Source organism: Capra hircus (genome assembly GCF_001704415.2).
Source record: "Capra hircus breed San Clemente chromosome X unlocalized genomic scaffold, ASM170441v1, whole genome shotgun sequence".
In the NCBI taxonomy this organism is placed as follows: Eukaryota; Metazoa; Chordata; class Mammalia; order Artiodactyla; family Bovidae; genus Capra; species Capra hircus.
The window spans coordinates 37345712-37372991 of record NW_017189517.1 but is presented as its reverse complement, the minus strand read 5'-3'; the positions used below and the strand labels follow the sequence as shown (position 1 = coordinate 37372991).

General features: G+C 39.9%; 2 protein-coding genes across 4 annotated transcripts; both read right to left on the bottom strand.

Annotated features, from left to right (window-relative positions):
- Positions 1-13378: 13378 nt before the first annotated feature.
- On the bottom strand, positions 13379-15871 carry TCEAL3 (transcription elongation factor A like 3). Its single transcript, XM_005709725.3, is given in 4 exon segments — positions 13379-13587; positions 13589-13655; positions 13657-13702; positions 13705-15871. Coding segments are annotated over 4 exon segments (720 nt in total). The 5' UTR covers positions 14180-15871; the 3' UTR covers positions 13379-13455.
- An 8185-nt stretch (positions 15872-24056) lies between these two features.
- Positions 24057-27011, bottom strand: TCEAL4 (transcription elongation factor A like 4). Of its 3 annotated transcripts, XM_018044201.1 has the most exons (4): positions 26881-27011; positions 26239-26311; positions 25554-25885; positions 24057-25433 (listed from the first exon to the last, which is right to left on the bottom strand). In XM_018044201.1, exons 3-4 carry the CDS (start codon positions 25857-25859, stop codon positions 25071-25073), a joined length of 669 nt encoding a protein of 222 aa, XP_017899690.1. In that variant the 5' UTR covers positions 25860-25885; positions 26239-26311; positions 26881-27011; the 3' UTR covers positions 24057-25070. The 3 variants fall into 3 exon arrangements, with proteins under 3 accessions (XP_017899690.1, XP_005700249.1, XP_005700250.1); XM_005700192.3 differs by having other exon boundaries at positions 24057-25880; XM_005700193.3 differs by having other exon boundaries at positions 24057-25885; positions 26881-27010.
- Between the last annotated feature and the right edge of the window lie 269 nt (positions 27012-27280).

Below are 27280 nucleotides of genomic sequence, written 5' to 3'. Positions count from 1 at the left end.
AGGTGCAGTGGGCTTCAGTAGTTGCAACACAGGGACTCAGTAATTGTGGCTCACAGGCTCTAGAGTACTGGCTCAGTAGTTGTGGCACATGGGGCTTAGTTGCTCCACGACATGCGGGAACCTCCCGGACCAGGGATCGAACCCATGACCCCTGCACTGGCAGGCAGATTCTCAACCACTAAACCACCAGGGAAGCCCCTTCAATTTCTTTTTGAGTGACTTTGGCAATTTGTATCTTTCTGGAAATTTGACAATTTTATGTATGTCCTTGAGTTTATTGATATAATTGCTACTCATAATATTCCCCTTACTATCCTTAAAATGTCTGGAGTATCTGTAACGATGGCCTCTTTCATTCTTTTTTAAAAACAATTTTATTGAGGTATTATTCACATATCATACAATTGAAAGTATACATTTCAGTGGTTCTTAGTATATTTGCAAATATGTGCCACCATCACCACAGTCAATATTAGAACATTTTCATCATCTCAGAACAAAAGTCCATACACTTTAGCTATCACCCATCAGCCCCCTCATTCTCCCCATACTTAGGAAACCACTCTTCTACTTCATGTTTATATGGATATACCTATTCTAGACCTTTCATGTGAAAGGAGTCACATAATATGTGGTCTTTTGTGACTGACTTCTTTCACTTAGCAGAATATTTTCAAGGTTCATAAATGTAGCATGTGTCAGTACTTAATTGTTTTTTATAGCCAAATAATATTCATCATCTGGATATACCATACTTTAAAATCCATCCATCAATTAATGGACATTTGGATTGTTTTTGCCTTTTAGCTATTATGAATAATGTTGCTTTAAACATTCATCTACAAATTTTTGTGTGGACATATATGTTTTTGTTTCTCTTGGGTGTATAACTAGGCATGGAATTACTGCGTCATATGGTAGCTCTGTGTTGTGTATTTAGAGTCATCTTACTGCAGTCTATGGGGTCAAAGAGTTGGACACGACTGAGCAACTAAACTGAACTGAACTGTCAGTGTCTAGAGATGTTCACAGGGATTCTGATAGGGAGTGCATTTAATCTGTAAATCAAGTGGGGATTATTGTCATTTTAACAATATTAAGTCTTCCGATCTATGGAGATGAGATGTTTTTCCATGTTTAGAGCTTTAATTTCTTTCAACCGTGTTCTTAAATTTTTTTTTCCCTTTTGGTTGCACTGGATCTTGGTTACCTCATGGGTTTTTTCTAGTTGCAGGGAGCATGGGCTACTCTTCATTGTTGTGCACAGGCTTCTTATTATGGTGGCTTCTCGTATTGCAGGAAACAGGCTCTAGGCATACAGACTTCAGGAGTTGTAGCACACGGGCTCAGTAGTTATGGCACACAGTCTTAGTTGCTCCACGGCATGTGGAATGTTCCCAGACCAGGGACCGAACCTCTGTTCCCTGCATTGGCAGGTGGATTATTTTCCACTGTACCACCAGGGGAGTCCTGTTCTTAATTTTTTTAATGTATAGTTCTTACACTTTTGTTAAATTTATCACCAAGTATTTTATTTTTTGATGCTACTGTAAATGGAGTTGCTTTCTCATTGTCACTTTTTTTGGATTGTTCATTGCAAGTATATAGAAATACAGTTGATTTTTATATATTGAAATTGTATTCTGCCACCTTGTTGAACACATTTATTAGTTTTAATAGTTCTTTAGTGGAGAAGGAAATGGCAGTGCACTTCAGTATTCTTGCCTGGGGAATCCCATGGACAGAGGAGCCTGGTGGGCTGCTGTCCATGGCGTCACACAGAGTCGGACGCGACTGAAGCGACTTAGCAGCAGCAGCAGCAGCAGTTTTTTAGTGGATCCTTCAGGATTTTCTATATAAAATCATGTCATCTGTGAATAAAGATAGTTTTACTTCTAACCTTTCCAATCTGGATGCCTTTTCTTTCTTTGTCTTGCCTGTCATAGCTAGAACCTCTAGCGCAATGATGAATAGAGGTGGGAAGAGCAGACATCCTTGTATTGTTCCTAATCTTAAGGAGAAAACATGCAGTCTTTCACCATTAAGTATGTTAGCTGTGCATTTTTTGTATGTGCCATTTGCTGGGTTGAGGAAGTTGTCTTCTATTTCTAATGTGTTGTGTGTTTTTATCACAAAAAGATGTTTGATTTTTTAAAATACCTTTTTTTGCACCTTTTCAGATTATCATGTGGTTTTTGTGGGGTCTTTTGTTTGTTTATTCATTTTATTTTTGGCTGCACTGCATCTTTGCAGGACATAGGCTTTCTCTAGTTGCAACAAGGGGGGGCTACTCTTTGTTGCGGTGTGTGGGCTTCTCATTGTGGTGACTTGTTGTGAGGTGTGCAGGCTTCAGTAGTTGTAGCACTGAGGCTCAGCAGTCTTAGCTCGTGGGCTTAGTTGCCCCACGGCATGTGGGATCTTAGTCTCTGGACCAGGGATTGAACCCATGTCCCCTGCATTGACAGGTGGACTTTTAACCACTGGACCATCAGGGAAGTCCCTGTGTTTTATTCTATGGCTATGGCATTTTAAATCGGTTAAATTTTGGATGTTAAGCCAACTTCACACTCCTGGGCTTCCCTTGTGGCTCAGATGGTAAAGAACTCGCCTGCAATGCAGGAGACCTGGCTTTGATCCCTGGGTTGGGAAGATCCCCTGGAGAAGGGAAAGGCTACTGTCTCTAGTATTCTGGCCTGGAGAATTCCATGGACTGTATAGTCCATGGGGTCACAAAGAGTTGGATACAACTGAGTGACTTTCACTTTTCACACTCCTGGAATAGGTCCCACTTGCTCACGGTGTGTAATTCTTTTTATATGTTGCTGAATTCACTTTTTGGTATTTTTGTGGTGGATTTTTGCATCCATATTTATAAAGATATTAATCTGTAGTTTTCTTTTCATGTGGTGTCTTTGTATGGTTTTGATACCAGGATAATACTGATCTCACAGAATGAGTGAGGAAGTATTCTCTCCTCTTGTATTTTTTAAAAGAATTTTTGAGAGAGTAGTAGTAATTCTTTGTATGTTTGGCATAATTCACCAGTGCAGCACTCTGGGCCTAGACTTTTCCTTTGGGGTAGCTTTTTGTTTACTAATTAATTCTCTTTACTTTTCATAGGTATGTTCATACTTCCCATTTTGTCAGTTTTGGTAGTTTGTGTCTTTTTAAAAATTTGCTCATTTCATCTAAGTTATCTAATGCTTTGGCATACAGTTATTCTTAGTATTCCTTCATAATCCTTCTATTTCTGTAAAGTCAGTAGTAATGTCTTCTCTTTCATTTCTGACTCTAGTAGTTTGAGTTTTCTTTATTTTCATTCTATAGGTTTGTCAATTTTGTTGATATTTACAGAGAACCAGCTTTTAGTTTGATTGATTTTCTCTGCTGTTTTTCTAGTCTCTGTTTCAGTAGTTTCTGTCTAGTCTTTATTACTTCCTTGCTTCTGTTTGCTTTAGGTTTAGTTTGCTGTTTTCTGAGGTCTTATGGTAAAAGGTTAGGTTATTGATTTGAGATCTTTCTTCTTTTTTAATATAGGCATTTATTGCAACACCTGTACTTCTAAGCCTTGCTTTAGCTGCGTCCCAGAAGTTTTGGTATGTTGTATCTTCATTTTCATTCATCTCAATATAATTTAATTTCCTTTTTTTATTTCTTCTTTGATCTATTGGTTATTTAGGAGCATGCTGTTTAATCTCCATGAATTTGTGATTTTCCCAAATTTCTTTCTGTTTTCTAGTTTCCATGTTAGCAGAAAACATACTTAATAGTATTTCTAATCTTTCAAGTTTATCATGGTTGATGATAAATATATCATGGTTGTTTTGTCAACTAGCATGTGGTCTATTCTGGAGTACATTCCATGTGTACTTGAGAAGAATCCTATTATTGTTGGGTGGAGAGTTCTATAGATATCTATTAGTTCTAGTTGGTTTATAATGTTGTTCAAGTTTCTATTTTTTGTTGGTCTGCTGCTTAGGTGTTCTATACATTATTAGATATTGAAAATCTCCAACTATTGTTGAACTGTCTACTTTCCATTTATTTTTGTCAATGTTTCTTCATGTATTCTAATGTTCTCTTACTAGGTGCATATGTGTTTATAACTGTTATGTCTTTCTGATAGATTGATCCTTTTATCATTATAAAATGTCTCTCTTTGTCTTTACTAACATTTTTGTGTTAAAGTCTATTTTGTCTGATATTATTATAGTCACATCAACTTTCTTATGGTTGCTGCTTGTATATCTTTTTTATTCTTTTCCTTTAAATCTATTTGCATCTTTGAAGTGTATGTCTTGCAGATAGCATATTACTAGACTTTATTATTTTTTAATCTTTATTTTATTTATTTGGCTGTGCTGGGTCTTAGTTGTGGCATGCAGGATCTTCAATCTTCATTGTGGCATCTGGAATCTTAAGCTGCAGGACATGAAACTCTTAGTTGCAGCATGTGGGATCTAGTTCCCGGCCCCCCCGCATTGGGAGTGCAGAGTCTTAGGCTCTGGACTACCAGGAAAGTCCCTAGCCTTTTTTTCATATCCAGTCTGACAACTCTTTTTTGCATAGTTTAATCCATTACACTTTCTATTAATACTGATGTAGTTGGATTTACTTCTACCTACCATTTTACTTTTTGTTTTCTATGGCTCATAATTTTTTTTTGTTCCTCTATTCCTCATTTGCATTAAGTGAATATTTTCTAATGTTGCATTCTAATTTCATTAACTTTTTGGCTACATTTTTTAGTTATTTACTATATACATATTAATTTACCAGAATGAGCTGCAGATTTATAACTAATTTAATTCTATTGAGATACAGAAAAATTATTCCTGTGTAACTATTCGCTTTACCATTTTCTGAGACTTTATTGTTTTATATATATATATATATATATATGTATGTATATACTTCCCTTGTAGCTCAGTCGGTAAAGAATTTGCCTGCAGTGCAGGAGACCTGGGTTCGATCCCTGGGTTGGGAAGACCCCCTGGAGAAGGAAATGGCAACCCACTCCAGTATCCTTGCCTGGAAAATCTCATGGACCGAGGAACCTGGTGGACTGCAGTCCATGGGGTCGCAAAGAGTCGGGCACGACTGAGCGACTAACACACACACACACACACACACACACACACACATATATGTAAGAGTCAGGTACCACTGAGCAACTGAGCATGAGCATGAGATATCTATATATATGACACCTATATATCTTCAAACCCAGCAATATACTGTTATAATTATTACTTTATATAACTTAGGAGAGAAAGAAGGAAAGCTAGTATATATTCATAGCTTTTGTTATATCAACCTTCTTATGCATCATTTCTGGGTCTCTTCACTTGGCTTCTCTGGATTTGAGTTACCATTATGAGAGTCAATTCCTAGGCAGGTTGGTAAGAAGTCTGGGGTCCCCAAGGAGGAGAAAGAGGCCTGGGGCTCTCAAAGTGGAGATCAGTTCAGTTCAGTCACTCAGTCATGTCCAACTCTTCGCGACCCCATGAACCACAGCATGTCAGGCCTCTCTGTCCATCACCAATTCCCGGAGTTCACTCAAACTCATGTCCATTGATTCAGTGATGCCATCCAACCATCTCATACTCTGTCATCCCCTTCTCTTCCTGCCCTCAATCATTCCCAGCATCAGGGTCTTTTCAAATGAGTCAGCTCTTCGCATGAGGTGGGCAAACAAAGTATTGGAGTTTCAGCTTCAACATCAATCCTTCCAATGAACACCCAGGACTGATCTCCTTTAGGATGGACTGGTTGGATCTCCTTGGAGTCCAAGGGACTCTCAAGAGTCTTCTCCAACACCACAGTTCAAAAGCATCAATTCTTCGGTGCTCAGCTTTCTTTATATTCCAACTCTCACATTCATACATGACTACTGGAAAAACCATAGCCTTGACTAGACAGACCTTTGTTGACAAAGTAATGTCCCTGCTTTTTAATATGCTGTCTAGGTTGGTTATAACTTTCCTTCCAAGAGGTAAGTATCTTTTAATTTCATGGCTGCAATCACCATCTGCAGTGATTTTGGATCCAAGAAATAATGTCCAACGATACAGCCTCTAAGGTCTAGAACACTATGATTTCTTTTGATTTCTGTCTTAGTTGGATATCTTCTCCCTGATATAAAGAAAGCAATAATGAAAGATAGTTGGATGGGTGGGTTAGCCCCTTGATATTCATTCAGGTTTCAACCCAATTCTTTTAAGAATTAAAAATAGTGTTGTATTTGTCTTACAAATGGAGTCTTTTAGAGACTCAATTTGTGGCTCTAGTAGCAATAAAAGCCTAATCTTCATTTTTACCAAATCCTAAATTTTCTCTATTTATCTCAAAAATGCTTATAGATATGTAAATGATCAGGATAGGTAGAACAAAACTGGAATTCAAAGAGATTATGCACTCCAATGTTCCACTGCAGCATTATTTACAATAGCCAAGACATGGAAACAACCTAAATGCCCACTGACAGTTGAATGGATAAAGAAGATGTCGAATATACATACAGTGGAATACTACTCAGCCATAAAAAAGAATGAAATAATGCCATTTGCAGAACATGGATGCAATAGAGAGTATCATACCAAGTGAAGTAAGGTCAGAAAGATAAAGACAAACACCGAATATTATATCACTTATATGTGGAATCTAAAATATGACAGAAATGACCCTATCTTATGAAACAGAAACAGAACTGGGGACATAGAGAATAGACTGGTGGTTGCCAAGGGGATGGTGGGAGACTGTTGGATTAGAGAGTTTGGGATTAGCAGATGCAGACTGGCATGTAAACATCGAGGTCCTAACTTATAGCACAGGGGAATTATACTCAATATCCTGTGAAAAACCATAATGGAAAGTAAGCAGTAGTTAAGACAACATTGTAATTCAACTATAAATGAAAAATAAATTTAAATTTTTAGTTATAGAAGGCCTATTTGCATGTTTTTTTATACTTCTAGTTATTTGGCTGAAATTTTCCAATGAGTCAGTCTTTTTATCCCCTACTTTAGTATGAAAATTATTATGATGATGATTATGGATTATGATTATTATTAGCTGCATTGGACAGCAGATTGGGATTTTAGTTCCCAACGAGGATCAAACACAGCCCCTGTATCGGCATGTGGAAGTGCAGTCTTAACACTGGACTGCCAGGAATTCCCAGAAAAATTATTTTTAAATTGAGTCTTATAATTCCCAATATCTGGCAACTCCTATAGATCTGTATTTGCTGTTGTTGTTTCTGCTGAATTTTTTTTTTTCATGTCTGCACTCATTTTGTACCTGGCTACATTTTTACTATGTAGACAGACTATTTCACCAAAATAACTGTAGGATTAGATGATGCTAAAGTCCTGCAGAGAAAATTTACACTTATTTATGCCTAATAAATCATGCAATTCAGAATCCCCCTGAATCTTAAATATAGAATTGATAATTGAAAGTTGGACTGTTGATCCAGTAAATTTTTTCTTTTAAAGTATTCTCTCAGAAATACAGAAATTAGCCCAAATGTTTTTCAAGCATCATGTGGTTGATTGCAGCCATGAAATTAAAAGACGCTTACTCCTTTGGAAGAAAGTTATGACCAACCTAGATAGCATATTAAAAGCAGAGACATTACTTTGCGACTAAGGTCCGTCTAGTCAGGCTATGGTTTTTCCAGTGTCATGTATGGATGTGAGAGTTGGAATTAAGAAAAGCTGAGCACGAAGAATTGATGCTTTTTGAACTGTGGTGTTGGAGAAGAATCTTGAGAGTCCCTTGGACTGCAAGGAGATCCAACAGTCCATCTAAAGGAGACAGTCCTGGGGTTCATTGGAAGGATGATGGAGCTGAAATCAATACTGTGGACCCATGCAAAGAGTTGGCTCATTGGAAAAGACCCTGATGCTGGGAGGGATTGGGGCAGGAGGAGAAGGGGAGACAGAGGATGAGATGGCTGGATGGCATCACTGACTCGATGGACGTGATGTCTGATGAACTCTGGGAGTTGGTGATGGACAGGGAGGCCTGGCGTGCTGCGATTCATGGGGTCGCAAAGAGTCGGACACGACTGAGCGACTGAAACTGACTGAACTGATGGATAATCTTTCATAAATAAAAGTCTAAACTTCGTTGGTTTAATTAAAACTGGCATGTCTTCAGAGTTATCAGCATTAAGTATGATTGTAAACATACAGCTTTTACTTCTACCAGGTTTACTAAAAGTATATTATTTATGTTACAGGATTTGTTAGAAAAAAATTAATTTAAGATGATGGTTAGCTATTTAATGCCTCAATAAGTTTTCTATATTCTAAAAGGTTATTATATAGATGTAATTAAGATAAAACTGTATATTGAAAAACTTTTCCACAGTAATTATGTTTTATAGTATGTCACTTAAAAAAGTTTCAAAAATCTTTTTGATAACTTGAAAACTTAAAAGTTATATTATAATGATGGATATACATTGAATATCTAGATCATCTTCAGATAAATAAAATACTGAAACAACTATCTGACATAGGTTTATCTACTTTTGGCCATCTTCTTATAAAGGAACAAGATATTTGTATGTATCAGCAAACATGTGTTGTGCCCATATTGAAAATTCACTGTCAGAAAGAATATGATTTAGAAATTATGAAATATATTATAAATTTGCCAATATTAGAATGCTAAAGTAACAGGCAGTCCTCAAATTGTTACTTTTTTAGTTTCAGTAGAAATTAAGGTTTCTAAGGGTTAAGATGCTAATCTATATATGTAATTAAAAATACAAGAAACAATAAGGGTAAAAGGAAACAACTATGTATGAAAAGTAGGTTAAAAAAAGTAGGATGTGTATTTTGGATAAGAAGTGTGAAAGACATGTTTTTGTTAAGGGAAAAAGAGTTATTGTGTTCTAAATCAAATGGACTGGTATTCTAGAATGAGGAAGAGGAAAATACAGGTAAAAAAAAACCTGAGTGGCTGAGTGGGGTAGACAGTTTCAGTAAACAAAATCTTGGGAAAGAAATTTTATGTGTGGTCAAGCTGGCTAAGATTAGAATGGATTTATTTATAAGTTTTTTAAAGAATGAGCTTTAACCTCAAAAGTACAATGGTACAAGGACTTTACTGGCAGTCCAGTGGTTAAGACTCCATGCTTCCGCTGTAGGGGGAAAGGATTTGATCCTAGGTCGGGGAAGTGAGATCTAGCTTGCTTAGAGGTATGACAAGAAAAAAAGAAAGAAAGGGAAGGAAGGAAGGGAGGGAGGGAGGCAGGGAGAAAGGGAGGGCGGGAGGGTACAATGGTACAAAATTAGTTTGGTCTTCTCTCCGTTAAAAAGAAAATGTCTTTTGGACTATTGGTCTTCTCTTGATAAGAGATTGTGAAATGTTTTTTCTTTACCTTTTGGGTAATCTGCTGGAAAGCAAAGATTTTGTCTTACCAAAAGAATTTTTTGTGTTTCATGTTGTCTTTATCAGGTCTTTGATTATGTGGGAGAATTGAGTCTTCTCAATGTGAAAAAAAGCTATATTTTCATTCACAGTTTTTGTAACCTTCTGTATTTACCTTAAAATTTTTTTTTATTGTCCCTTTGGTTAAATAGATAAGTAAGTATTGTTTCATATTGACTTGTGATCCTGTTTAATCAAATGTTCAAACTTTTTGACGTTTATGGCAACTTCCCAAAATCAAAATCTAAATGGAGTCTTTTTGACCTCAAACTAGTTTTGAGATTTCCCAGAGGGTCCTTAGAAAATCTCAAAAAAATTGTCTCTCACTTTATTAAAGAGATGTTAAAACAATTAGGGTTTTTTTGGTATGTTAAATTACATGGGGAACATTGTCAAATAAGAAATATTATGCTTTCTTAGGTTATATATGTATGGATATGTTACTAATATAGATATTCTAGACTTGTTTGAACTTCACAGAAAATTTGTCAATACCCTCATTGTCCAGTTATTATCTTCAACTGTCATATGGCACAAATTCATGTCATATGCTAATCCAGGATTACCCTTTTCCCTGTTCTTCTGATATCTTAAATTTTATTGTCCACATGTAATATTTTATAATTAGCATTTGCCTTTTTCCCATTTCTTAGTAGAAGAAACCTCTGGAACTTATGAAGTAGATAGTGGCAGAAAATTCATTTCAAAAATCTTTGAACTGGGCTTTCCTGGTGGCTCAGTGGTAAAGAATCCGCCTGCCAATGCAGGAGACACAAGTTCAATCCCTGGTTCGGGAAGATCCCACATGATGTGGAACAACTAAACCTGTGCACCTCAACTATTAAGCCTGTGCTCTGGAGCCCACATGCCACAACTACTGAAGCCCTAGTGCCCTGGACCCTGTGCTCAGCAACAAGAGAAGCCACCACAGTGAGAAGCCTGCGCACTGCAACAAAGAGTAGCCTTCACTCACCACAACTAGAGAAAAGCCCAAGCAGCAATGGAGACCCCATGCAGCCTAAAATAAAAAATTACAATAAAAAATCTTTATACTACTTCAGAATAAACAATAATAGTTTATTCTGAAACAAACTATTCCATATTGTTTTTATCTTTAAATGAAATTTTTATTTTTATTTTTATTTTATTTTGGTTTTTTTTGGCCACATCACGTGGCTTTATGGGATTTTAGTTCCCTGACCAGGGATTGAAGCCAGGCCCTTGGCAGTGAGAGCTCAGAATCCTAAACCACTGGGATCACCCAGGAATTCTCTAAATAAAGTTTTTATACTTTGGGGTTTTACATTTTGTTCTGTGAGCCATTTTTAATTCATGTTTTGTGTATGGTGTGAGGTAAGGGTACTTTTTTTGTATATTGATGTCTGCTATAGACTGAATGTTTGTGTAACTGCAAAATTCATCCAGTTGGATGGTATTTGGAAGCAGGGCCTTTGGCAATTAAGCCATGCAAGTGGAGCCCTCATGAGGAATTAGTTTCATTATAAAAATGACCCCAGAAAGCTCCCTTGCCCCTTCTGTCATGTGAAGACATCTGGTTATGAACCAGGAATCTGACACCCTACTAGATACGAAATCTGCCAGCATCTTGATCATGGGTTCCCACACTCCAGAACTATGAAAAATTCCTGTCTGTGGTATGTTTGTTATAGCAATCCAAACTGACCAAGACGACATACGGTTGTTCCAGTATCATTTGTTGAAAAATCTCCACTGAATTCCTGTGGGTCCTTTTTTAAAACATGAATTGATGATATACATGTGGGTCTACTTTTGGACTGTGTCTTATTCCATCAATTTATATGTCTATCCTTATGCCATACTACATAGTCTTGATTACTGTAGTTTGAGTTAGCCCTGAAATCAGGCAACGAGTCCTTCAAATGTGTTCTTCATTTTCAAAATATTTTGGCTATCCTGTGTCCTTTGCTTTTCCATATAAAATTGAATTTATAGATAACTTTTGGAGAGAATTACCATATTAACACTATCAAGGCTTCTAATCCATGAATAGGGTATCTTTTTTTTAACTCAGGGCTTCTGATTCATTCATAATTAAGTATATGTATCACATAATTTATTAAACATATGTGAATAAGAAAGTCCTCATTTGGAAAAAGCGACATACTAGTGGGTTAAATTAAAATCCCTATCATTGAGAGTTTTTAATATTTTTAAGAGCACTGTTACAATTTTTAGTTGGAATTGGTCTGGAATGGGAAGGGATATTTTCAGTTTGAAATTCAGTTGTGTAACCCTCTCTGATTATGTGTAGACAAGTCCTTTGAATTTGTGTAGGAAACCAACCAGGAGACTTTTTAGAGAGAAAACTCACACTAATAATGGTATATAAATTTAGATATGGCCTCCCTGAGGTACTGTGGTGTGTAGTTCAAATAACTATCTACTGTTTCATCCATAGATGTGTCTCAGGATACAATCCCCAGGGGACCCAAAATATATGAGTCCTGTAAGAGATAAGAAACTACTATAAGCAAATATAAAATGAACTAAAATGTTAATGACTACTTTGCTAAGAACTATGTAATATAATGGAGCCCAAACTGCCCTGGGGCAATGCCACCAGGGTAGATACAACTCTGAAGTTGGGAGACGGAATTTACCCACATTCCTATAGAAGTCAAATAGGGGCTTTGACCCTTTGGGGACTAAAGGGAACCAGAGGGGCTTTGTCATCATAAGGCCTCCATCATATCAATAGCTGTCAGCAGAGGGTACAGGGCCGGGAAGAGCAGGCATGCCCAGCAGATATGGTAGTATCCAGAGAAGAGTGGCAGTCTCTTCTCGTCTGCTTAGACTTGTCCCTAGACATCGGTGAGACCTACCCTCAGCTCTCTCCTGAGTATCTGACAAGGTTCAGAGTCCTACTGCTACAAAGGAGCTCTCCAAACACAGCTAACATATCCAGTACCTCATATGATCCACTCAGCAGATTGTAAGACAAGTTTTAGTCCCATTTCACAGATGACAAGACTGACCTTTAGAGCACTGGATCTGTTGTAACTGTCAGGTTGATTCCTCTAGCTATGAGTCCTAGATGTAATGTTTTACTTATCATTTTACAGTCTGACAACAGGAATCTTCATTGCCCTCATAAGCTCACTGAACATTTCAATTTTTTTTATCATGTATTGATTTCTAGGAATTTTTTATTATGACAAACATCATTTAAGAAGAAGTAGAGATGAGTGAGCAAAGACAAGAAAAAGAATGACACATGTTGGGAGGAGCCATAGGATGGCAGAGGGCCCAGGAGAAGCGCTGCCAGTGCCCACTGACATGGTCACAACTAGGGGAAGACATGGGGATGGACACACCTGTGGAGGGATGGCATGGAGGTACCATCTGATGATTGGACTCATCTTTGAGTACAGGCAAGACCTATTTTCTGGCTACAATCCAGGAAAAAACTATCACCTAGTTTTTAGTTTTCATGGTTTTCTCTGTGCACAAATGCATTATGCAAACATTTACTACTTCTACAAAGTGAAAAGCATTAGTCACTCATTCATGTCTGACTCTTTGCGATCCCATGGACTGTAGCCCACCAGGCTTCTCTGTCCATGAGATTTGCCAGGCAAGAATACTGGAGTGGGTAGCCATTTCCTCCTTCAGGGGATCTTCCAGACCTAGGGATCAAACCCAGGTCTCTGGCATTGCAGGCGAATTCTTTACAGTCTGAGCCACTAGGGAAGCCCTTTTACAAAACTGGTTTGATACTATACATTTAGTGTTTTTTTATTGCTCTTTTTACAGTGTACCATGAACATCTCTTCCATGAACGTGGGTGAAAACCCCCTACTGAAACACAGAGCACTGTAGTTGGATCAAATGGCTGCTGGTAAGGACAGTGACCCCTAAAGCAAAGTATCAGCTTGAGGATAAAGCACATAGCCTGGCAAGTGCCTGCCAGGGAAAGCAGTGTCAGTGATATTCTCATCAAAGAAACCAGAATCAAATGCCAAGGCATTAAAGATATGGGATATCATGTATGCCCCTTTGGCTCCTCCCTCCTCCCTTCGTTCCCTTGACACCCCATTGCCCCCTTGGGGTGAATAGATCCTGTACATTTCTTTGTATCCAATGAAATCCACCCAATTTTCTGTCTTTTCCTTAGCTCTTCAAGCTGAGCCATTGACAGATCTCCACATTCTCTCAGTATCTCCTCCCAGATGCCTTTCCTGTAAGTTGTCCCGATAGTCCTTGGGGGAATCCTGTCCTTTTTTCTTTTTGCCTTCTGGGGCACATAATCTTCAGCAGGGCACTTTTTGGCAGCACGCGACTGGCTCTCTGACTTTGCCTGGGACCCTGGCTTTCCCTTGAGTGCGTTTCCCTCAGCTTCGAACTTGCCCTGCTTTTCTTGCTTCCCCTCATCTGCTGGTTGTCCCTCATGTGCAGGTTGTCTCCCCTCGTCTGGCTGTCCCTCATTCTGGAGCTCTCATTCCTATTCTGACTTCCCCACCACTTCTGGCTTTTCTTTCTCATTTGACTTTCCTTCATTTTCAGGCTCTACTTCATCTTCTGGCTTTCCCTCACTTTCCAACTTTCCTTCATTTTCATTGCAGTTTTTCCATGTTGAGATGTCCCCTCCCCTTCCTGTCCTGGGGGTGAAGGTGGGGGTGGAGAAGAGACAAAGAGGAGACAAGGGAGACTGCGGGCTTGGGTGGAAGGCAGGTCTGGACAGCACTGGCATCTGACCCGCGTCAGTGGTCCCCTGACCTGGCCGGGCCTAGCGTGCCTTCTGCCTACCCTTTACCCCACCATTCCTCCTGCACTGAGAGCCAACCATTCCCTGGAAGGCCCTACCACCTTGTACCATCCTTTAGCGTGGCAGGGAGGGTATATATTTTATCTGGTGGGGGGATGGGAAGTGGGGCCTTAAAATGCTGCCAAAGCTGTGCCCCCAAGACCCATGCCTGTCCAGTGCCCTCTTATTTTTCACTGACTTGCAGGGATTCTGGCCAGGTTTCTCCTCCTTTTCTAGCCTTGCAGAGTGTTGGGAACAGACATGCAGACCTGCAGACAGACAGAAGACAGAGAGGGACTGCACGGTCCATGGGCTGGGGTCCCTTTCCTGAATCCGGGCCCTCCTCATCCTACAATTTTCCCCCTACCTCTCCTGCATCCCAGCCACCATTACTTCTCAGGCCACAGGCACTAGACCAGGATGCTTTCCAAACTATTTTGGGTCTGTGTCTTCCTCCCGCGCAAGCAACCCGCCGCATCCCCACCCCTTTACGTGAGGTCAGTTATTTCCTCCTGGGCTCAGAGTGTGAAAGGGAATTATTTTCAGAATTTGTCTACGTTTCACCGTTGCACTGCGGGGGCGCATCTCCCCCCGCCCAACCCTAGCAATTTCAGGCTCAAAAATGGGTTGAAGGCACAGAGGAGGGCCGTCGAGGAGGACACGGGGCCACCTACCCACATTGCGCCTCGCCGTTCTCCACATTCATCTCGGGACCCCCTCCTCTCTCCCCATCTCTCCCCGCTGCTCCTGGATCCTAGTCCCATCAGCTTCCACCCCTGCCCGGGACGCCAGCAGTGGCCACCTTCACACTGACCTGTGGGGCCTGGGCCAGGTCTGCACCTCCTTGGGCTCGCCTAAGCCCTCTCGCCCCTCGCCCGGGCAGCTCTGGGAACTGGTTCTGCTCAGGCAGGGCGGGCATGGGGGTTGCTGCCCACGTTGGCGCCCAGCCGGTCATGTGAGCGTCACGTCACCTGAGCCAGGTCCTCCGCCCCACTCCCTCGCCCCCAGCCCAGAGGGACCCGACAGCTCCAGAAGGTGGGGGCAGGCGGGGGGTGGTGGTAGTTGGAGAAGGAGGCATTACTGATAAAGCAGGAGTGGAGAGGCTTCCTGACTGCAGGTGCTTTACCTGGAGCATCTCGGGTCCTCGCTCAGCATCCCTCTGAGATGCCCATTATCCCCAGTTGTGGCAGCTGATCACAAGGAAGGTGCCAGATTTTGCCTAAAGCACCACATAGCCCCACAGTCCGCTTTCAAGACTAGCTCCTCCTGACTCTAGAGTCGTGGTGCTGGTCCCGCCAGGGAGCCGCAATGCCACCTTGTGTAGCCGTGCCTGAGCCTCAGCTCTTCTCAGTCCACGTGTTCTCTCTCCCTAACTCTGTCCATTTTCCTGTAAACACAGATTCCCAAATCTACACATCCAGGTTATTCCCTCCCCTGAATCTCAGGCTCATTTTTGCTTTCCCACCAAAAATTAAGGTGAGTGCTTATTTCCCGTTTTCGACATAATGTGGCATACTTTTTAATTTTCACTGATATAAGTGAGTAGTAGTATATCCATGGCATTTTATTTTGCATTTCTGTTTAATAGCAAATTAAATATCATTGTGAATTGTCTGTACATGTCTTTTCCACATCTTTTTTTTTAAATTTATTTTTATTCATTTGGCTGCACCATGTCTTAGTTGCCACATGTGGGATCTTTAGTTGTGGTGTGTGGGATCTAGTTCCCTGACCAGGGATCAAACCTGGGCCCCCTGCATTCGGAGCGTGGAGTCTTAGCCATTGAACCTCCAGGGAATTCCCTTTTCCACGTTCTTCTATTGGGTTATTGCTCCTTTGCACTTTTGAAGTGTTCTTTATACATTATATTAGGCCTTTATCTGTTACAAAAGTTGCAAATATTTACTTCCAACTTGTTAGTTGCTTTTTGACTTTTTTATGATGTATTTCTGCCATACACTAAAAAAAAAGTAGTCACATTTATCAGATTTGTCTTTTATTGCATCTAGATTTTTGACTCATAGTTAAAAACTCTTTTCCTATATGAGGTCAAAGAAGAATTCCCCATTTTCTTTTAGTACTCATAAGGTTAACTGTATTTGTCTTAAGGGCATCTATGGTTAAGGAGTAAAGGTTAAGGAATAAACCAGGGTTAAGTGAATTGAAGCTTTAGAAGACTCAAAGCACGAGAATAATAAAACTCAAAGCCCAAGTCTTATTAAAAGGGAAGGAGTTTCCTAGGAACTCCAAATGTTTCACTTTAAGGGTAATTATAAACTGGAAATAAACTAGCCCTCACAAAGTCTTTTAGCTTGGCTTTGCAACATCTAGGTGGACTAGTAAAGTTTAATTTTTGAATATAGATTATGGTGGTTTTAGACAAGAAGTATCTTTATGGGCCTAACCAGTGCAAACAAAATCTTCTTTGGAAAAGATTCCACCATCCTCAGCCTCAAATTATTCCAACAAACAGCTATTTAAGTACAATGCCCATACACAAAGATAACCAGAAAAACAAAGAAGAGACATCATAGATAAGAAGCACCACAGGCAATAGACAACAGAAGCAGATCCATTAGCTTTGAATTATTCAAATTATCAGATACAGACTACTAAACCATAGTGCTTGGCATCATCAACTCAATGGACACAAGTTTGAGCAAACTCTGGGAGATAGTAAAGGGCAGGAAAGCCTGGCATGCTACAGTCCATAGGGTTTCAAAGAGTCAGACACGACTGAGTGACTGAACAATAAAACCACAATGCTCAGTGTATTCAGATAAATAAAATCCAATTTTGAAAATTTCAACATGGAACCAGAAAACCAAAAAAAAAGTAGGGAAAAAAGAAAATTCCAAAACTGAAAAATAACAAAGCTGAAATTAGAAACTCAGTGGATGGCTTTTAACAGCAGATTAGATGCAACTCAAGAGAATTAAATAACTAGAACTTATATTCAGATGAAATTATCTGTAAGGCTGCACAGGTGGTCAAAAAGATGGAAAATACAGACAAGGATAAGGTCTAATACATGTTCAATTGGAATTCCAAAAGGAAAAGAGAAATGGAACTGTTCAGAGACACTCTTTGAAGACTTAATGGTGAAGGATTTTTCAAAACTGATGAAAGACATTGATCCATAGATCCAAGAAGTCTAACAAATCCCAAACAGGATAAATAAAAAGAAGCCCATGCATAGAATACATAATAGTGAATTTACAGAGAATTCAAGACAAATATAAAATCATAAAAATAGCCAAAACGATAGAGTATGCCTCAAAAGGAACAAAACTTAGGCTAATTACTGGCTTTGCAACAGCAATAATGAAAGATGGTGAAGTGACATCTTTAGTATCTTGAAAGAAAGTAAATGCCAACCAAGAAAATGAGCAGCAAAAATACCCTTCAAAAATGAAGGCAAAATAAAAGCTTTATAAATAAACCAAAACAAAGAGTTTCTAGCAGCAGTCAGAAACCAAAGGAAATACTCAATTCTATGGGACATTTTTCAGATAACAGGAAAATGATCTCAGATGGAAGACTGGGGATGAAGGAAGGAAAAGAAAGTAATTAAAAGGCTAAATATCTATCTATAAATTTAAATTTAAATCAATACTATATAAAATAATATTATCTTGTTAATTCATACTGACAACACAGGAGTCAAGAGGACTACAGTAAAAGCATTTAAAGTTCTGGCATTATCTAAAGAGTATGTGTAAGTATAAATTAATGTTAGCCTTTAGTAAGTCAAGACTATATGCTGTAATTACTGGATAACTATTAAGGAAGAGTAAGAGAGTAAAACTTCTAAGCTAATAGAGGGGCAAAAATAAGAAACTAATCAATCCTAAGGAAGGAAAAACAAACATAAACCAGCTGGGATATAAGAGAAGGAATGTGGTACAATGGTTATATCCAGTATTAATAGCAGTAAGTACATTAATGTAAATGGTTTACATGAAGCAATTAAAAAACAAAGATTTTTGGACTGGAAAAACCCAACTATATACTATTTACAAAAGACATATCTGAAATATAAAGATACATAAAGACTGAAAGTAAAAGCATAAGGGAAAAATAACATGAAAACACTAACCAAAGGAAAGCCATTATAGTTAAATTAATAACAAAATAGACTTTAAAGCAAAAAGCATTACAAGACATAAGCATCACTTAATGATATTTAAAATTTGTATGCATTTATTAAATAGACCACAAAATAAATAAATCTGACAGAACTACAAGAAGAAATAAAAAAATATCTTCCATTTCAGTGTTAACACTCCTATCTCTATAACTGTAAATAGTTAAAATGTTGAAAGAAAAAAAAAACTAACCTAAAATTCTATATCCAGTGAAATAATCCTTCAAATGTGGAGGAGAAATAAAGACTTTCTCAGACAAACAAAAACTGATGGAATTCAGCATCAGCAAACCTTTCCTTCAGGAAATGTTAAAAGATTTTCTGCAGAAAAATGGTGCAGGCCTGCAACTCAGATCTACATAAAGGAAGAGCGTTGGAAATGCAATAAATGAAAGTATAATGAAATTTTTTGTCTTATTCTTAATTGATGTAAAAGATAACTCTTTATCTAAAGTAATAAAATAACAGTGTATTAAGTGATTGCAGGAAATGGATGAGTGAAATGAACACTTAAGGTACCTGTACTACATATAAGTAAAGCAAACAGTATTATTTGAAAATGTTCTTAATTAAAAATGTAAACTCAAGGAAAATTTTTGAAAAAATTTTAAAGAAATATAATCAATACACTAAGAGAAGACAAGTGGAATCATGTAAAATACTCAATGAAAACTAGAGAAGGCAGACTTCCCTGGTGGTCCAGTGGCTGAGACTCCACACTCCCAATGCAGGGGGCATGGGTTTGATCCTTGATCAGGGATCTAGATCCTACATGTTGCAACTAAACTGAAAGATCCCACATGTCATAACTAAGACCTGGTGCAGGCAAAAATAAACTAGAGAAGGCAGAAAAAGAAGCCTCTGGCAACAAATAGAAAACAGTTATAAACATGCTTCATACTAAATCCAAATATATTGAGTCATTTTAAATATGAATGGTCTAAATACATCAATTAAAGATTGAAACTATCAGAGTGAATTAAAAAACCCAACTATATGCTGTGTACAAGAAGCCCACTTTAAATACAGTGAGTGAGTGAAAGTGAAAGTTGCTCAGTCGTGTCCAACTCTTTTGAGACCCCATGGACTGTAGTCCATGGAATTGTCCAGGCCAGAATACTGGAGTGGGTAGCCTTTCCCTTCTCCACGGGATCTTCCCAACCCAGGGATCGAACCTAGGTCTACCTGCATTACAGGTGGATTCTTTACCAGCTGAACCACAAAGGAAGCCCAAGAATACTGGAGTGGGTAGCCTATCCCTTCTACAGGGGATCTTCCTAACCCAGGAATCAAACTGGGGTCTCCTGCACTGCAGGTGAATTCTTTACCAACTGAGCTATTAGGGAAGCCCTGATAAAGAGTGAGAGGTTAAAAGTAAAGCAACAGAGAAAGATCTGCACTAAAAAAAAAAAAAAAAAAAAAAAAAAAACAACTGGACAAAACAAGAAAGCTGGAGTAGTTACATAATTTCAGACAAAGCAGAAGAAGGAAAGTTATCAGAGATCAAAAGAGGCACTACATAATGATAAAGGGATCAATTCTGAGCAAAACATATAATAATCCTAAACATGTATATGTACATGACAAAAGTGTCAAAATATATGAAGCAAAAATTGATAGAACTGAAAGGAGAAACAGACAAATTATTATTATGGTTACAAACTTTAATGCCCCCAATCACTAATTGACAGATTAAGCAGGCAGAATATGAATAAGGATATAGTCAGAGAAGGAAATGGCAACCTACTCCAGTATTCTTGCCTGGAGAATTTCACGAACAGAGGAGCCTGGCGGGCTACAGTCCATGGGATCACAAAAAGTCAAGACACCTAACTGAGCACCTAATACGTAGTTGACCTGAACAGCATTATTAATCAAGGTGATTTAATTCACATTTATAGAACATTCCATTCAACATTCAAGCTCATATAGAACATGAGCTCAAGAGAGTCCATAAAACCCACCTTAACAAATTTAAAAGAATAGAAATCATAAAAGTATGCTCTCAGTAGAATTAAACTAGAAATCAATAACAGGATAGATGGCGAACCCAACTATTTGGAAATTAAGCAACACATTTCTAAATAACACGAGTCAAAGAAGAATTCTCAACAGAAATTTTAAAATTATTTGAACTAAATGAAAATACAACATATCAAAATCTCTGGGGTAAAGCAACAGCAATGCTTAAAGGGAAATTTCTAGCTTAAACGCATATATGGAAAAGAAGGTTCTCCCATCAATAACCTATGCTTTCTTCTTAGGAAACTAAAGAAAGAAGAGTAATTTAAGCCTAGTGAAAGTGAAAGTTGCTCAGTCATGTCCAACTCTTTGCGACCCCATGGACCATACAGTCCATGGAATTCTCCATGCCAGAATACTGGAGTGGGTAGACTTTCCCTTCTCCAGGGGATCTTCCCAACCCAGGGATCGAACCCTAGAGCAAATAGGAAAAAAGAAATAACTAGAAATAAAATGAAAGGAAAGTGAAAACAGGAAAACAACAGAGAAAATCAACAAAACCAAAAGTTGGTTCTTTGAAAAGATAAAATTATTAAATCTCTTATGAGGGTAACCAAGAAAACAAGAAAGACTCAAATTAACAATATCAGAAATCAAAGTGGGGTTATCATTCCTGATCCCATGGATATTAATGAGGTAATGAAGTAATACTATGAAAAACTCTATGCCTACAAATTAGATAACTTAAGATGAAATGGACTAATTACTCAAAAAATACAAACTCCTAAAACTCACAGGAGAGGAAAAAGATAACCTGAATAGTTCTGTATCTATTAAAGAAATTGAATCAATAATTAATAACCTTCCAAAGATAGAAATCACTAGGACCAATTTGTACCAAACATTTAAGGACCACCAGTAAACATTTAGAAATCACCAGTGAATTCTACCAAACGTTTATGTTAGAAATAATACCAATTCTCCACAATCTCTTCCATAAAACTGAAGTAGAGAACACCTGACTCATTCTGTGAGACCAATATTACCCTAATTCCAAAACCAGATAAAAGATACTACAAGAAAGGAAAATTACAGACCAATATCTCTAATGGATACAGACACAAATACTCAACAAAGTATTATAAAACTGAATCCAATAATGTATAAAAAGCTATGTGCCAAACAACTGAAATTTATTCCAGGTATTCAAGGTTGATTCAACATTTGAAAATCAATCGATATAATCCACTACATGTTAACAGACTAAAAAAGAAAAATTATACGATATTATTTGATACAGGAAAAAGTATTTGAGAGACTCCAACAACCATTCATGATAAATGCTTTCAACCTGGGAGTAGAGGGGAACTTCCTCAGTTTGATAAAGAATATCTACATGGTGACTGAACAACAAAAACTACAAGAAACTAACATGATACTTAGTGATATAAAAGGAGACACTTCACCTGAAGTGTCAGGAACAGGGCAAGGATGTCCTTTCTCATTGCTCTTATTGAACATCATACTGGAAGTCCTAGCTAGTGTATTAAGACAAAAAAGGAAATAAAAAGTGTACAGATTAGAACTGAGGAAATAAATCTATCCCTATTTGCAGATGACATGACGGTCTATGTAGAAAATGCCAAAGCATTGACAAACTCCTGGTCACAAGATCACAGGGTATAAGTTAATATATAAATTTAATTGCTTTCCTATATACCAGCAATGAACAACTGGAATTGATATTTAAAAGTGCATTTATAACAACATTCCCACAACACAGAATGTGACAAAAGACTCAAGTATATCACAAATGCACGAAACAACTTCACTGAAAGGGATGGAAGAATAAGGCACTGATATAGGTAACTTTGGAAATGAGTGGAGTCTGTTAAGACTAAAGATAAAATTTTCTCTCTATATATTTTAAAACATATAAAGATGTATATATATGTACATACATATATATATATATGGAGAGAGACAGAAAGAGATGCATATATATCTTCTTTATCAACTGAAAGGGCCTAGAAGCAATGATATCCAAATGGTAGGGTGTATACTTAACACCTAAATCTTGGTTTCTAGTACTGTTCTCCAACCAAAGGTACCAGGGTTCCTTGGAGAAATGGTTGATTCTAGGATTTGGGCAGGAAATATGCAAGATATGACTAGACCATTTTGTAGCACCAGAAAGTTTTATAAACACACACATACACACGTACACAATGATGGGGGTATGTTAAATAGATGCAAGAGCCAACTGAAAGAACTTCCAATGGCCAAAAGTGGAAAAATTTGAGCAATGAAAATATATATAGTAGTAGTACAGTCCAAAGTATATTAAATAAATGGAGAGAAATCAAATATGTAGAATTCCAAATAAATGTTGGAGATACTCTATCTTCAACAAGATTGAACATAACACCACAGTCTTTTAAGTGTAGACTGTGCAGTGATTTTCTCCCAAAGAGTATAGTCTAGAAAGGGAGAAATAAAAGAGTAACTTTACCATGTAGAATCCTGAGAACACTACTTTAGCCAGGTGACCAATATTAACATAGTGATAATATTGATAGTATGTACCCTTTATATGATTCCATTTTGCCTGTGTGATCCTCTTCCCAAAAAAGCACTTAACACCTGTCTAACCATAAGAGAGGCTTCCCTGGTGGCTCAGATGGTAAAGCGTCTGTCTACAATGTGGGAGACCCGGGTTTGAGCCCTGGGTTAGGAAGATCCCCTGGAGAAGGAAATGGCAACCCACTCCAGGACTATTGCCTGGAAAATCCCATGGACAGAGGACCCTGGCAGACTACAGTCCACGGGGTCACAAAGAGTCGGACACGACTGAGCGACTTCACTTCACTAACCATAAGAGAAAAATCAAGCAAACTGAAACTGCGGTACACTAATCAAAGTACCTGACCAGTGCGTCTCAAGAGTGTCAAGGCATAAGAAACAGGGAAAGTGTGAGAAATTGTCCCAGCCAAGAGGAGCCTAAGGAGACATGATGACTAATTGTAAGATGAAAACCTGGATGGGATCCTGGGACAGAAAAAAGACATTAGGGAAAAACTGAGGTACTCTGAATAAAGTATGTATCTTGGTTAATGATAAATTATCAACATTGGTTCATTGTGACGAACGCTTCAAGCTAAAAGTTCAGTTCAGTCGCTCAGTCGTGTCCGACTCTTTGCGACCCCATGAACTGCAGCACGCCAGGCCTCCCTGTCCATCACCATCTCCCGGAGTTCACTCAGACTCACGTCCATCGAGTCGGTGATGCCATCCAGCCATCTCATCCTCTGTTGTCCCCTTCTCCTCCTGCCCCCAATCCCTCCCAGCCTGAGTCTTTTCCAATGATGTTAATAACAGGTATGGGGTATATGGAAACTGTATCTTTGTAATAATTCTGTAAATCTACAACTGGCCTAAACGTTTATTTAAAGAAACACTATAAGCAAATAAAAGGCTAATGAAGAGACAGAGGGAAAAAAATCACATAGGTAGATGGGTCTGCTGAAATGATAAGCCAGGGCTTAACAGGAATTTCCTAGGAGCCAACTTCTTCTAAGAAAAAAGCGTCAGCAGACACGAGATTAACAGGTGAGAATAGCACAGCATCTGGTCAGATTTTTCTCCCGGTTCAATCTCCAGTATCTAAATCCAGTGCAGATGGCTGTACACAGAAACACACACAAACCAACAAAATACTTGGAAAGGTATGTTTTATAAGAACTTTATAAATAGCAAGACCCAAGTGACAACTGGGTGCTACCCAGGTGAGTTAGGGTAACTCTACTGTAGAGAATTCTCCACTTTTCAGTTGTGACATGGTGTTGTTTTAGACCATCACGATCTCTAGCCCATCAGCAGCAGTGGGAGCCTTAGGAGGGTACAGTACCCACAAGCAGAGGCATACCCCCCAAGAGTCATGACATTACCCCAGCTGGAGAGGGCCACCCACCTCACAGCTGTCTGGACTTACTCCTGCACACACTTGAAACCTCCTCAGCCCTCTCCAAAACATCTGCTGGGGCTCTGGCCCTGCTAGTGCAGGGCAGAGTGGGAACCAGCTCACATACTCAGCATCTTATTGAATATTCTCCACAGCCCTAGAAGGCAAGTTTTATCCCCAACTCACTGATGCCAAGAGTTTCCCTTACAACAATGGATCTGTACTAATTGCCAAGTTGATTCTTGCACCTTTGAGTCCCAGAGGTAATGTGACTTTTACTCAGTTCACATCCTGGCAACACAAATTTTATGTGTCTCCACTGCCTCAGAAGGCACTTCACTGAATAGTACTTGATTGCTTGGTATTGCTTTCCTATTTTTTATCTTTCATTATTGCTATGATAAAAAGTAAGCTGTGTGTTTTTTAAGAGAATATAAACAGATGAACAAAAAACAGAAAAAAAAATCACCCACAGATAATCGCTATTGATTTTTTAGTAGATAGTTTTCAGTTTTTCTTGTACATGGATCACTAGTAAAGTATCTTTGTAGTTTTACAAAAATGGACTGATGCCATATATATGGTTCTGAAAACTATTTTTGTTTTTAATTTTACAATGCACCATAAACATTTTTCCATGCAATGGATGAAAATCTGCTACTGAAACATAGAGGGCTGCAGTTGAATAATGAGAGCGACACCTAAAGTATAGGATTAGCATTTAAGGTTAATAAAGCACAAGGCCTGGTAAATGCCTGCCAGAGGCACTACACAAAAGGAATGTCTTCAAAGCCTCTTTGCGGGGCCCTGCAGCCACCCCTGAGTTCCCTTGGGCCCCTTGGGTGGAAGGGGTCCTGTAAACTTTTTTGCATCCACATAAACCCCCCCAATTTCTGTCTGGTTTTCTTCACCTCATCCTCCACCCTGGCCATCTCATCAAATTCTCTTATCATCTCTTCATTGCTCAAATGCATATCATGTATGGCCTCCTTGTATTCCTTGAGACACTGAGCCAGCCCCTTGTTGGTTTTTCTTTTGGCCTTCCTGGGTACATCCTCCCCAGCGGGGCGCTTTCTGCCAGCCCTCGGTTCCCTTGGTTCGCTGGCTGGCTTGTCTTCTTTTGGCTTCCCCTCGCTCTCTGCTTTTCTTTCTTGTGCTTGTTCCTCACTCTCTGGCTTCCCCTCACTCTCTGCTTTTCTTTCTTTTGCTTCTTCCTCACTCACTGGCTTCCCCTCGCTCTCTGGCTTCCCCGCGCTCTCTGGCTCCCCCTCGCTCTCTGCTTTTCTTTCTTGTGCTTGTTCCTCACTCACTGGCTTTTCTTGGCTCTCTGGGGCTCCTTCTTTTGGCTTGGTCTCACTCTCTGGCCTTTCCGTAACTGTTAATACTTCCTCATCTGTTTTTCCCTTGGGATCTGTCCTTCCCTGGTTTTCTAAGTTTTCCTCATCTTCCCTAGTACAAGCTGCTCCTGGTTTTCCTGCATCCAGTGGCTGTTCTTTGTTTTCCATCTTGCCCTGGTTCTCAGGCTTCACTTCATTTTCACTGCAGAGTTTTTCCATGTTGAGCGTCCCCTCCTTTTCCTGTCCTGGGAGTGGGGCGGGGGAAGAGAAGACAAAGAGGAGACAAGAGAGACTGAGGTTTGGGGGGAAATGCAGGTCCGGACAGTAGTAGTCATTTCTTGCCCTTTGTCAGGGATCTCCTGACCTGGTCTGGCCCTCCGAAAGTGCCTTTTGCCCACCCTTTACCCCACCATTCCTCGTGCACACGTGAGACAACACTTCCCTGGCAGGCCCTGCCATTTTTCCCTATGCTTGCTCAGCGCGGCAGTGTGTAAATGTGTTGGGAAGTGGGCAGTGGGGCCCCCAATTCTTCGCGGGCGGTCCCTCCACACTCCCCACCCCTCTGGGTCCCTGTCCAGTGCCCTCTTCCTTCACTGACCTGCGGGGATTCTGGACAGGTTCCTCCTCTTTCTATAGCGCAGTAGAGCGCTGGGAACAACAGACACGTAGACCTGCAGACAGACAGGAGACCGGGGATGGGCACCGGTGGATGCACAGGGACGCGGGCCCCTTTCCAGAATCTCTGCCCTCCTCACCCACCGTTTCCCTCCCCCACCCCCTGCACCCCAGCCGCCATTTCTTTTCATGCCTCGGGCGCCAGACCAGGATGTTTTCCAAACTAATTTTGGATCTCTGCGTCCTTCTCTCCCAAAGGCAACTCGCCTCCCCACCCTCGAGGTCAACTTTCTACTCTACGCACAGAGTGGCAGAGGGGATTTATTTCCACTGCCTCACTGCTGGGGCGCCCCCTAGCTCACAATCTCCGGCTCCAAAATGGACGGAGGGCAGAGAAAAGGATGTTTAGAGAAAGGGGAATGGGTACTTGGGGTGTCCGCCTTCCCCTCCCTCCGCCCAACGGCCGTTTGCTCCCCCTTAGCCGTTTTCCCTCCGCCATCTCTAGCTACAGTCTGGCCAGCTCCCCTCGACCAGAACCCCATCCCCAACCTTTCTCCTTTCTGCGCCCGTTCCTCCTCCCCCATTCCGGTGTCCCACAGGCAGCGACGAGGACCCTCACACTGACCTGAAAGAACCAGGAGCAACAACTAGGGGCTCGCAGACGGCTCCGGGTCCGACAACACCGAGGGAGGGCCACTACCCGGACCGGTGCCCACTTCTGGGCCCAGCGGTCACGTGAGCGTCGCGTCACCCGAGCTCCGCCCCCGCACCCCGCCCACCAGCCGGCGTCTGCTAGCCGCCCACCGCCTCCCTCGGGCAGGTGCCTCTTAACCTCTCTGGGCCCTTTTGTCCCTTTCCTCTTCTTGAGAAGTTGGTCAAAGAAATAATTTTAGTAAAAACCACAGAGGTGGGGACCTACCTGGCAGTCCAGTGGTCAGCACTCCGCGCTTCCACTGCAGGGGGCACGGGTTCTGTCCGCGGTGGGAAAACTAAGATCCCACACGCTGCCTGGCGCCACCAAAACA

What these genes read in the sequence shown, in the direction of transcription:
- TCEAL4 (XM_005700192.3), bottom strand. Translation starts at nt 25,859, where the DNA reads ATGGAAAAACTCTGCAGTGAAAATGAAGTGAAGCCTGAGAACCAGGGC.